The sequence below is a fragment of the Vombatus ursinus genome, unplaced genomic scaffold (assembly GCF_900497805.2).
Source record: "Vombatus ursinus unplaced genomic scaffold, bare-nosed wombat genome assembly UNPS02014832.1, whole genome shotgun sequence".
Lineage (NCBI taxonomy): Eukaryota > Metazoa > Chordata > Mammalia > Diprotodontia > Vombatidae > Vombatus > Vombatus ursinus.
Genome location: NW_020954610.1, coordinates 9,282,205 through 9,294,803, shown reverse-complemented (window position 1 = coordinate 9,294,803; position 12,599 = coordinate 9,282,205). Strand labels below are relative to the sequence as shown.

The window sequence follows — 12,599 nt, the reverse complement described above, 5'->3', positions numbered from 1 at the left end:
TAAGTTCACCCTGGAAATCCTGATTAGCTTGCAAAGCATTAGTAAAGGGAATTGTGCCTAAATCATGTTCACAAAAGAGGAAACTTCAAAATTTAGTCCATGTTGCATGCACACACACACACTCTGCTAGACCCTGAGTTATGAAGATTTATTCAGCTAAGGTAACATGACAAAAATAGGTCCCATATTCACCATGAGTAACTGCCACCAACCAAAGGCTCAGACTTAAGTGATTAAGTGACTTACGCCTGGTCACACAGTCCATGTAAAACACTTTTAACTAACATCTTCTCATGTACAGAGAAAACAGTTACAATACAATTTAAACTAGAGTTGAGGAATAACTCTTCACAATAGTGTATCACTTGTTTTCATCTTTTTGCTCACAGATTCAAGACATGAGAACAAATTCCTTAAAATTTAGCACAAATTTAATGATGTGATGTTCTAGAGAATTCCTGCTTCAAGGAAATCAAGCTTCAAGGACTCTTCAAGGACTACCTGTCCATCACTAGCAAATTGTTAAAAAAAACAACAACAACAACAAAAACAAAAAAACAAATAAACAATTACATCTGACTGTTAATAACCATGCCATAAGCTCCCCAAATCTACTTTTCAAGGGGGATGCATGCAAAATTATCTTAAGGTTATCATACTGACCTCCACATGGCTGCCAATGTCATCTGTCAATGTGCCTGGCACATAGTAGGTACTCAGTGTTTATTGAAGTAAAGTGATTGTAAGGGGTTAAAGTTAAAATTGGAAACACATCTGCTCATACATCCTGGTAAAATGGACTATTGATTTAGGACATATAAATGCATATGTTATGTGGTCAAATTACACATATATACATGTATAAACACACTATATACGTGCACATATGCATGTATAAATACACTATATATGTGCACATATACATACATATTTGTGTATACAAACATATATATATACACACACACAGAATACGGTATCTCAAAAGTCTTAGTATACACAGGCATCTAAACTGGATTAATACTGGACTTTTTGCTGTATATTAACTAGGTCCCAAAGTCATCTATCAAGACATCAGGAGAAAGTTTCTGTCTCTTCTGTCCTCTCTCTCTTCCTCTCTTTTTCTCACACCCACAAAGACATACACACCACCACCATCACTTCTACCACATACTAAGAATACAATCAATTGCGTTTCCCAGTGTGCACTTACCTCATTGTCTGACTCCACAAGAACTTGATCGTATTCACTAAGGGCTACTAGGAACATAATAGAGGTGACATTTTCAAAGCAGTGTATCCATTTTCTTCTTTCTGATCTCTGGCCCCCAACATCCACCATTCTGTAAGGTTGAAAATATACAGATCAATCTCAGGTAAGGAAAACTTAAGAAAAATCAATACACATTTATTTAGGGAATTTTGTTCACTAACACAAATGGTGGGGTGTAATTTAAAAAAAGAAACAATTTGTTTTTCAGAAAGTGATATTAAATTCAACAAAAAGTCACTGAATGAATGCCAGCTTGTATGGCAAGGTGGGAGAGAAGAACATTTTGAGTAATCAAATATTCTAGCTAATAGAAAACTATGACATATATCATACATAGATTGCTAGTTTTATTATCATTCTTTTTATTTTTTAATTAATTTCTTTTCAGTTGTCAAGCATTTTTCCTCCCTCCAAGAATCCTCCACTGGAAAAGAAGAAGGAAAAACAAAATCTATGTAGAAAATAAGTATAGTAAATCAAAACAAATTCCCATAGTAGCTATATCCAAAAATGTGTGTCTTATTTACATATTAGCCCATTGCCTCTCTGTTAGGATGTGGGTGGCATTTTTCAAAATTGGACCTCTGGAATGATGGTTGATCACTACATAGATAACCAGTTTTAAAAGACAGAATCCAAGAAAATAAAATATACCTAGTTTTAAAACCATAGCGAAGATAATTTAATATTTCTTTAATGATACAAAGGCATTTGTCTTTAGGGTGGCCTCAAGGATACCTTTATGAACATCGATAATTACCACACTTTCAAAGTAAAAGGGTCTGGTTAATAATAGTGATTTCTAGTCAACTGAATGCCAGAAAACAGAATTAACTATATTATTTAATAATAATTTATATGTGATAAAAAGGGGAGAATTGTTTCCCTGTTTTTTTGAGTTCAATAAAACTCATACACATCAATGATTATGCATTTAAGTGGCTACAGTACTCTTAAAGTAAAAACAATAAAGTACATGACCCTGACATGAAATAAGAGCAAAACTTTAGTATTCTGTCTTTGGCCATACGCACAATAGGAAATACCTTGTGTGTCATAAACACCTTCTGAACACAAATATTCAAAAGATAGTTGTATCTTTGTGTATGATACAATACAACATCCTGTCTTTTTTTCTAGCCTGAAAAGATTGTTGAACAAAAGTATATGGTACATTTCTATATCTTCCATAAGGAATAAAGTACATAAACTTGGAAACAAATTTAAATTTCCTTGCAAATGATTTTTTTTTTTGAAAAATGTCCACATTAAATTTGTTTTGCATGATTATACATGTTTGTAATTTTTTTTTCTTTGCTGTTTCAATGGGTAGGGGAGGAGTGAGAGAGAATTTGGAACAAAAAATAAAATCAATTTAAATTTTTAATATGTTCACATTTACTGTCAAGTTTGCCATATGGATTCTTCCAATGAGAACTCAGAAGTGAAATGTCAGAAATTTCTAAGTTTTAGGCCTGGGTTTACCACATGTTAAACATCCTGGAGATAAACATTGAACTTTAGCTTCCTCTCCTATAATAAAGGCATTAAAATTTTGATCTGTTTTATAAGGACGCCAACTAATTAATGAAATAGTTATTGGCTTTTAACTTGGAAGATGTTGTTACTGGTCCTGCTACCATTCAGTCTGATTTACCATTACAATAGTGTGATGGATTTCTTTTGATGCATCTATGTTTTCTCACCTCTTCTAAGATAGCCTAGGCTGGAAGAGAGGAAATGACAAAGGGGGAAAGTGACTCCTGTTGTAGCAGCTTTTCCACTGTCTGGCCATTCAACAACCCAGGAGGTTGAGCAATAGGGTCCTGATATGGGACCAATACTAAAGCTCTTTGGACAGCCGTATTAGTTAACCTAATACGCTATATCATGAATGAAGGTTAAACAGAAATAATATTGTCAAATGCATTAAATTCCCCTGAGCTAAGCAAACAAACACTAAGCAAAGGATTATAGCATTCCACATAATAAGAAGGATTTAGAGAAAAATACCTGTTACACACATGAAGGTTTTTTAGCCAGCTTTTTTTTAAATCATGGATTGTATACATACTATTTGGTAATTTCAGTAAAAAGGTACAGACCAAAAAGTCTCTGAATATTTTGTCTGTGTGCATTATAAGAGGAAATTAACTTCTGTTAGGGGAAATGGTAGGATTGAAATGTACCATGTGAGAGCAGAGTAAATCCACAGAATGTTGACTTTGTTGAGAAAATAAATACCAGATAACAACTGAAAGCAAGAAAGCTTTATATAGAACTGGGTCAAATCAAGATCTACAAAGGGGTGCAACAAGAAGATATACTTTTCCTAACATTATTTATGGCTACCTTAGAGACAGGACTCCATTGCTTTGACTAGGAAATGAAGTAATAATTGATGGTAAACATCTCAGGTCTCTCTCTCTCTCTCTCTCTCTCTCTCTCTCTGTCTCCTTCCCTTTCTCTTTGTCTTTCTCTCTCTCTCCTTCCTCCCTTTATTAGCAAGTAAGTGATCTCTTAGAATTCCAAGAAAATCTGTAGGGGCTTTATGGGGTATCTAAACTGATAGTCTTAAAGATCAAGAAAGTAGTGAAATATATGCACCTTAGTCACTAAATTCAGCAAGATAATAATATGAACAAAATGAACCAGAGAATGCAAAGTGGCCCAATGCCACATTAGAAAATATTGATTGATTGGGTATCACCATAACAATCAGAGCAAAAATATTAAACTGTACAGGGATGCCTGTGATGATGGTTAACATACTGGAATACTGATCTAACACAAAATGTGAATAGCAGCAGTATGTATATACCCAGTATTTAATGGAAAGAATGATGTACAAATGATGGAAAGTCATGGATAGTAGATGATCGAAGGCAGACCATCATGAAAACAAATATGCTAGGAAGTCATGTAGCTAGGATTGCAGTCAACAAATGAGCCACAATTCTAAACTGTGGGGATCCCACATTACCATAAATAGCCAGCCAGGAAGCAGAAAACTCTGTGGAATGATTCAGTGATTTGACTATTTGGACATAAGGAAAAGGCCCTCACAAATATGGCATAGGCTAGGTGTGTGTTTTCGTTATGATGAATGATGCCGGATTCAAATGTGGATGTGAATGCATAATCAAAAGAATAAAATTCTTAAAATTCTTCCACTAAAATAAGTTAAATGTAGAAGTTAGAAAGTAAGACTTTTAAAGAATTCATCTTAGTATAATGACTTTTGGTTTATAGAACTGTATATAAATAAAAGATCTAAAGAATGCTTCCGTAAACTCTGACTTTAGGAGCAGGGTACAAGAAGAAAGATAACTGGACTTAGAAACAGACCTATGTTTAAGTGCCAATTTCTATCACTTAGTATCCACATGATTTAGGAAGGTCACCAGCTCCCTGGACCTCAGTTTCCTCATTTAATAATTTTAATAGTAATTGCACTACTTATCTCAAAAGATCATTGGAAGGAAAGGGCTTTGAAATCTGTAAAGAACTCTATAAATGTTATTCTGAAGATAGTAAAGAAGAGGACATAAGAGGATAGACAATAAAGATAAAGAGAATAATGATTGGGGGGGTAGTCATCAAAATAGAATTTTTTAGGACTATGTAGACTAGTGTAAATGTTAAAACACTGACTCCTCGCTGATCCCAAACTGGGGGAAAAACAAACAAAGAAAAAAACAGCTCTTAGGTGTTCGCATCTGAACTGGAGTAGAGTCTTTGTCCCATCTAATTTATTTCCAGATCAATCCCACAAAAAAACTGTGTTGATGGTGGCATTTGATTGTCCTTCTTACATATTACATTTTCTAGAGTGAAATCACATAACTAAAGTGCATGGACTGATGAACTGGCAAAATGTGAAATGTAAGATAAAGAATAAACTGGATTGATGATCAGTCAGTTCATACGTGTCAAGTGCTTTGAAGATCAAAATCTCCATGAAATCGCTACCGCTTTTGTTTCTCAAAATCTTCTGTGATATTGACTTATAATTAAAACATAGATGTTAAAATACAGACCTCTAAAATGCTGTGTCTTCAAAACTAAGGGGCTACTCCACTTCGTCACTATTTTACTGGCACAGCTCTTCTAGTGACTGGTGGCAGAGTGAAAGTTAGTTTAGAAAGAGCAGATCCTAAGTTGTTATGGGGTGATGGAAGACCTGACTGGGTTTAATGAGCCTATATTTTCTTTTCAGGCATACTGGCAGAATATACATCCCCAATGAACTTTATGTTCTTGTTTAGACGTATATTCAAGGTAGTATATGACCATAGATACCATCTCTCCATTTCTCAAGGTACAATGAAAGTTGGATTCTAATTAAGAGTACAATCAAATGATTATGGAAGAAGAGATTAAAGAGACATAGCTCTGTATTGTTTATTTCCCCTTGTTTGTGAAAAAAAAAACCCATAATATTATTGCTAAATTATCATTGGACAAAAACAAACAGTGGGGGGGGAAGTATAGCTCCTTTCTCATTTGCTCTGCAACATGAGGCTAACTAATCCTACATGCAAATGTTACGAACATTCCTAAACACTCAACCTTATAAAGAAATGTAAAAAAAGCTCATGTTATTTGTATTAGTGGTCGAAAATTCTGCATTTGGTAGAGGAAGTAATGTTGACTGAAACACAATATGAAAATCTTTGTAACATACAATTTCTCCTCATAAAAGCATCAAATATATCTTATGTACTTTCAATAATGGACAAATTCCTCTACAGTTAATTTGATTCTAGATTTATTTAGGAGTAGAACCAGTATTTGTGCAACTGGATGTAATTCCACTTCCTGCAAACATAAACTTTCTTCTATATCTGCCTTCAAGGAAGTATTCAACCAACCATAAAGGAGGTTCATTCAGTCAAGAGTGTCTAAGTCGAAAATCCTACGGTAATAGAAATTAAGTTAAGGAAAGCCAATATGAAAATCTTTATAATAAACAATTTCTCTATTGACAGGCTCATAAATCAAAGTAAAAAGGAAAGAGTATTTATAATCATCAGAATCACCATGATAATTAAAGTACACGTTAAAATAAATCCAAAGTTAATCAGTTTTGCTCATATGCTTTCCTTCGACCTATACAAACTTTCAGTATTTACAAAATTCACAAAAAGTTCACATAATATAAGACTTAGAAAACGGGTTTCAGGGACTAGATTACTACCTGAAAATGACGCTTTGTAAGTCAAAGGGGTATTCAATGATCCCTGTGGTGGGGACACGAACTCTAAGGACATCTTGTTGAGTAGGCAAATAGGCAGGATCTGCTACACGGTCCAAGTCGTTAAGATAGCTACAGGTGGGAAGAAACAATAGTAATATCAGTGACACCATAACATCAAGTTCCATTAAGGAAAAGGATGGGAAGAGATAAAGATGGGAGGAAAAAAAGAAGGAAGAGAGAGATGAGAAGAAAGAAGGGATATTTGAGAGGTAGAAAGAGGTAAGAGTAAACTTTCAGTTACTGGAGAATATATATACAGTTTATAATTACCCAGTTTTCATATTTTGTCTTCTTCCTCTTGTCACCTTTAGACTATTTCATTACTCATTAGGACAAATTCAGATGTGATTCAAGTCGGGGAGAGGGGACAGGAAATTAAAATGAAACCATCCGAGTTCTCTACTTGTTAGCAGCTCTAGTAGGGGGTTGGGATGCAGAAAAGGATAAAGCTAACGTGTTTTTTGGATTATTTGTGGATTTCATCTATAAATGTAATTTTCATCACTGATTGCCAAAGATGATAAAATTGAATGAATGCAAGTTAGTCTATCTCCAGGGTTCTACAGTAATTTCCTTTGGATAAACCTTATCAGCCTCCTCAAAAAGGATACAAATCCTTAATTCAATATTCTTCAATGTCAAAGTCATTCAACATGTAAAACCGGACATTTATGAAAGTGCATTGTTGATACGAAGTTCTTAGTGTAACAGCTAATATACAGGAGCACTGTAATGAATCAGTAATCTCCTGTTTGGGAGAGATGCATTATGCATTATGTACTGGAATTCGTTTGATTCTGTGACACCTCCATACTTCCTCCAAAGTGCTCTATTACATACATTTGTTAAATTAAAATGAATGAAAATTAATTACATTTGAGAGTTTTAAGGGACATCATTTGTTATAACTGGAGGTATTCTGAAGAGGCACAAAACACAGGTTAGAAATTACCATTCCAAATGGTACCCAAGTGATTCCAAAATTAATGTAATTTCCTCAAGTCCTGGGAAGAACAGAATAATGTATTTAAATCTTCCTGCTCTTCTTGAATAGGCCACTTTCCCTCCAAGGCTTTTGGATTATGGGGAGGGGCATCTAAAATTTTAAATTCCATCATTTTACAATACTTAACTCACTTAGGAAATCATAAATAAGCCTTAAACCAAAAAGAATAGCTAAAACCAATACACAAACCCTAGTGAGTTAAGATTTAGATGAGAAAGAACCATAGGTCCTTTCAAATTATGTAAATAAAATGCATAAATAAGATGAGTGAAAATACTATGGTAGTTGAGCTGTCACATATAGAATTTTTATTCTCTATATAGAAACATAGTTTTAGCCTAGTTTTTATATCTATCACATCGATTCTTTTTTCCCCCACCATATTCATGAAATCCTTATGTTTGGGAATGAGTAGTGGAGTGAGACAAGTCCATAAATACCCTTTTGTTTTCCACTATTATATCATCATGAAGCATTAAGAATCCATCAAATCAGGGGCAGCTAGGTGGTGCAGTGGATAAAGCTCTGGCCTTGGAGTCAGGAGGATCTGAGTTCAAATCTGACCTCAGACACATGACACTTACTAGCTGTGTGACCCTGAGCAAGTCACTTAACCTCAATTGCTTCAATAACAATAACAAAAATCCATCAAATCACAAAATTCTTGGGTTGGAAGAGACCTTAGAGATCATCTTTATCAGAGGGTCTTAGATCTTAGAGTTGGAAAGGGGGCCTTAGCAGGCCTGGAGTCCAATCCTCTCATTTTGCAGATGAGAAATAAAAGCTCAGAGAAATTACACAACTTGTTCAACTAAGGTGACAGCAATGTTATTTATATTTAATGACATTCCTGGAACTAGAACCATGTCCTTTTTGTGCCATGTAAACACTAAATAAGTTTCTTACTAGGCTTAGAAGATTTTAAAGTTTTCTATTAAAACATTCCACTTTCCAATCAACTTCAGCCTCTCAAAGGACTGAATAAGTTCCTAGTAATGAAGGGATAAGGCTGGATCTGGGATTTCATTCAAATAAAGAAATTCAAGATGTGGAAGCCCCCTTTACCAACTCAGATTCCTTTGCAATTTATAATCCCAGAGAGTTGCCTAGGGCATTAAGAGGTTAAGTGACTTGCCCAGGGTCACATAGCTAATATGTTTCGGGGGTAGGACTTGAGCTGGGATCTTCCTTGCTCTAAGGTTAGCTCTTTAGCCACTATGACAGAGGTACTTCTTTGACTAAAGGGGAAAGAAAGTTATCCTGTTTTTGAAATACATTATTCAGAGACAGCATTCTCTAAAAATATAAGTTACAGAGAAGTTGACCTACATTGGTAGAGAGAGGATCCTCATGGGGATGGATCCATGTTACCCTATATGGATAAAATCACAAGTCCAATCTCTAATCCTAATTTTTCTAAGGTCCCATTCAATTACTTCTTCTAGGCAACTTACTATCCTTTTTGGTCTAACCTCAAACATATGAAAGTTTCCTAAGATAGTACCTTACAGGAAACATAATATCTTTAAATATGAAAGCAAATGGAGATTTCAGACAGGGAGATAGGAGGATATCAGGGGTGGGGTGGGAGTTTTGAAGGTAGGGGAAAGAAAAGGGTAGAGGTGGTGCTTTGGACTACCACTGGACACTGTCTCAGAATGTGTATATAAAAATATATATATATATATATATATATGTGATAGACATATATGATAGATATAACTGGGACATAGTATTTGGCTTTGAGGATTATCCAAAGTGGATGAGACAAGTTCCCTTTGAGCTCAAAAATCATTTAACAAACATTTATTAAGCACCTACTACATGCCACACATTGTGCTAAGCACTGGGGATACAAAAAGAGGCAAAGACAGTCCTTGCCCCCAAGGACCTTATCTTCTGATTCCTATCTTCCTATGTCTCAGTAGCTGGGGTTTTTCTCACATGTCACATTTAAAAACTGGACACAAAAATATGAATCACAGCAATTAACAAGTTTAGAAAACCTGAAAAGTTTTCCACTTTACTGTGTGTTGATTTTACTTTGAAAAGCATAAAATGTAAACCCATTTTGAACCCAGAGCTCCATATATTCAGCTACATGTTACATGAGGAACAAAGTAACTTCAAAAATACTCTCAGAAATTAAATAACTTTGAAATTACTCTGGAAAGCTTGCACTGGAATCTATTTGCTTGACTGGATAACCCATGATTACCCACTTAACTCATTACACTGGGAACTACTGTTACATCTGGGATGTAGAGTTTTTTGAAAAGCAAGCCTTCTTTTTGTGGTGGGCAGAAAACTTAACATTTAATTTCTTTCTTTTTAAAAACAAAGGTTTTATTGATGTTCTTTTTAAAAACATCATTGTCACCTCCCCAAGACTCTTTCCACCCATATTTTCTCACTCAGCTCTCAATAAAATCCTTCCTTGTAACAAAGAAGTACAGCTAAATATAACTAAATAAATAAATATAAATATAACAAATTGATACATCGACCATGTCTGACAATGTATTGCCTGCATGTACAACCCACTACTTTGCTGCTAAAAAAAGGGAAGCCATCAGACCTTTGAAATCAAAATTGATCACTGCATTAATGAGAGTCTTGATATATTTCAATGTTGTTTTTCCTGACATTCTTTGTAAAAGTTCGTGCGCTGACTCAGTTTCACAAAGACTGAACTAATTTGTGAATCCACAGACTTTGATACTCCCCTTCTAACAACTGATGTTCAGTTGTGCAAGAGACTTACAGAAGAAAAGCACATTAAGTGAATCATTTTGTCACACCAAAAGCCTGGGAATCCTGATCAATTTCATTCTCAATTCAGTAACAGAAGACACATTTGTAAGGAACAAGCCTACCTTAGATTCTACATATGCATAGTACCTGACTTTAGTTCCTGACAAAATAAGTAGTAATGCCTATCTGTAAATCTGAAGACATGATTTAAGTCATTAGTAGACCGTCTGAGATGTTCCAAAATATACAGGACCAATTTACAAGAAACCTAGTTTATTCTTCCTGCATCTCTGTAGAGAGGGAAAGGTGGCAGTTTGACCTATGAAATACTGAACAATATACAAACTTGATTAAGGTTCAACTCTCCAGGTCTTCTAATAATGCTATGATATTTGGGGGGTACCCTAAACAAATGTGTGATTATAATCTTAACATCCTTCGAAGGATCTCTGACTTGAAGGATCTACGATTTTGTTAGTGGAGGGAGCTCCTGGTATAAGGACTATTTCATCAAGACAAATGCCCATCTATAACTTAGTTGTTTAGTTCTAGGAAGCCATGTAGAGCTCAAATGACTTGCCCAGATTTACATGGCTAAAAAGTGTCAGAGATGGGACAAATACTTTTCAGACTCCAAGGCCACCACTCACTTGTCTGTACCAAATCACTGTGCTGCTATATAAACTTAATAATCATCTAAGCATTAAATAGACAAACAGTTGGAAAAATAACACCCCAGATGCTTAGTCTTCAATAAAGTAAACCCAAATGACTTAGCAAACAACGAAAGACCAAATAAAATATATTTTATTTTGGTTTGATGTTTTAGTAGTACATTTTATAAGTCTTTGGCAAGTCCCTAGATTCTTGACCCAAACATTTTTTTCCTCAACTGGATAGTGGTCACTCTATGTGTTTTCAGATACAGGGCAACTGTATGTGCATAGAGAAGCAAAGCAATTTACTATTTAAAACTAGATTCCAATCTAACATGCCAAAAGACAACAGAGTTGTCTGGTTACATAATGGTCTTCTACAAAAAGTTAGAATTCAAAGGGTTCCATTCGCATTGCCTCATCACAAGATTTCTTTGTGGTTGTGAAAACAACCCAAAAGTGTGCCAGAATTGTTTAGAAATCCATTCTGGGGCTGAGTTGCTCTGATTGGTGAGTGAATTAATACAAACTCACCTAACCCACTCTATGTAGCCAGCCCCAGACTGTACTTCACATTCTGTTCAGTTATGCACCCAGAATCCAGGGCCCACCCATGCATTTCTTCCCCTGTCTCACTGCCATAGATATACTAACCTCTTCCCTCTTCCTTTTCTATCTCTTTCTCTGGAAATAGTAATCAAACCAATACTACTATTGCCACTGTAAAGGGAATGACAATCCATCTACTATCAGAAGGCTTCTCTCATAATTCTTGTAATTCTTCAGACCATAACTCCCTTCTCTGGCTACCATTCAACCATATATATAGCCTTTCACCATCAAAATAATAGTTTCTGAGATGCAAGGACAGACTCACTTTGGTATTTATATTCTCAATACCTTACAGACTACTTAATACATAGTAAGTAATTGATACATTTTTAAAAATTCATTCAAGGATATGACAATCTATTTAGGATTAAAATTTTGTTTTTGGCAATTCACAATTAAATAATATATCTACAATTAATCAAGAGCTGATTCTTTCCCAAACTTAACACAAGTTGAAGTTCTCCTATTTTACAATGTATCCCTAGTGCTTAGCTCAGTTCCCTAGTACATTTGTTGTTAAGTTGTTTCAGCCATATCTGACTCCCTGTGATGGGTCACAAAGATACTGGCAAAGATACTAGAGTGGTTTACCATTTTCCTCTCCAGCTCATTTTAAAGTTGAGGAAACTGAAGCAAACAAGGTTACGTGACTTGCCCAGGGTCACACAGCTAGTAAGTATCCGAGGCTGGATTTGAACTCAGTTCTTCATGACTCCAGCCTCAGCACCCTATCTACTGTACCACCAAGCTGCTCCTACGTGCCTAGTGCATACATAGCAGATGCTTAATAAATGCCAGCTGGTTACCCAGGTAGGGTTGGAGTTAACAGCTCTCCACAAGCAAGAACCATCCAACAGAGTGTTTTCTTCACTCTGTGTTTGTATGGCTTTTGGGAGTGACTAAGAAGTCCTGCGTGTAGAATGAGCTCTCTTGTCCGTCTCTCCAGGACCAAGATAAAATGTATGTTGCTCATGTTCATAACATACCCTACTCCACTAGAGATAGAGAGAGAGGGAGTGTGTCTGTTTCATTTGTCACATT

The 12,599-nt window shown here is 35.3% G+C and overlaps 1 protein-coding gene across 1 annotated transcript in view; it reads right to left on the bottom strand.

Annotated features, from left to right (window-relative positions):
• The window catches only part of LOC114025904 (guanine nucleotide-binding protein G(q) subunit alpha), a 272,993-nt gene that overhangs the window by 100,361 nt on the left and 160,033 nt on the right, over window positions 1-12,599 (bottom strand). Inside the window, exons 3-4 of the mRNA XM_027839425.1 lie at window positions 6,471-6,599; window positions 1,211-1,340 (exon numbers count right to left, since the gene is read on the bottom strand). Coding sequence (XP_027695226.1) covers window positions 1,211-1,340; window positions 6,471-6,599 — 259 coding nt within the window. The remainder of the gene's footprint in view (window positions 1-1,210; window positions 1,341-6,470; window positions 6,600-12,599) is intronic.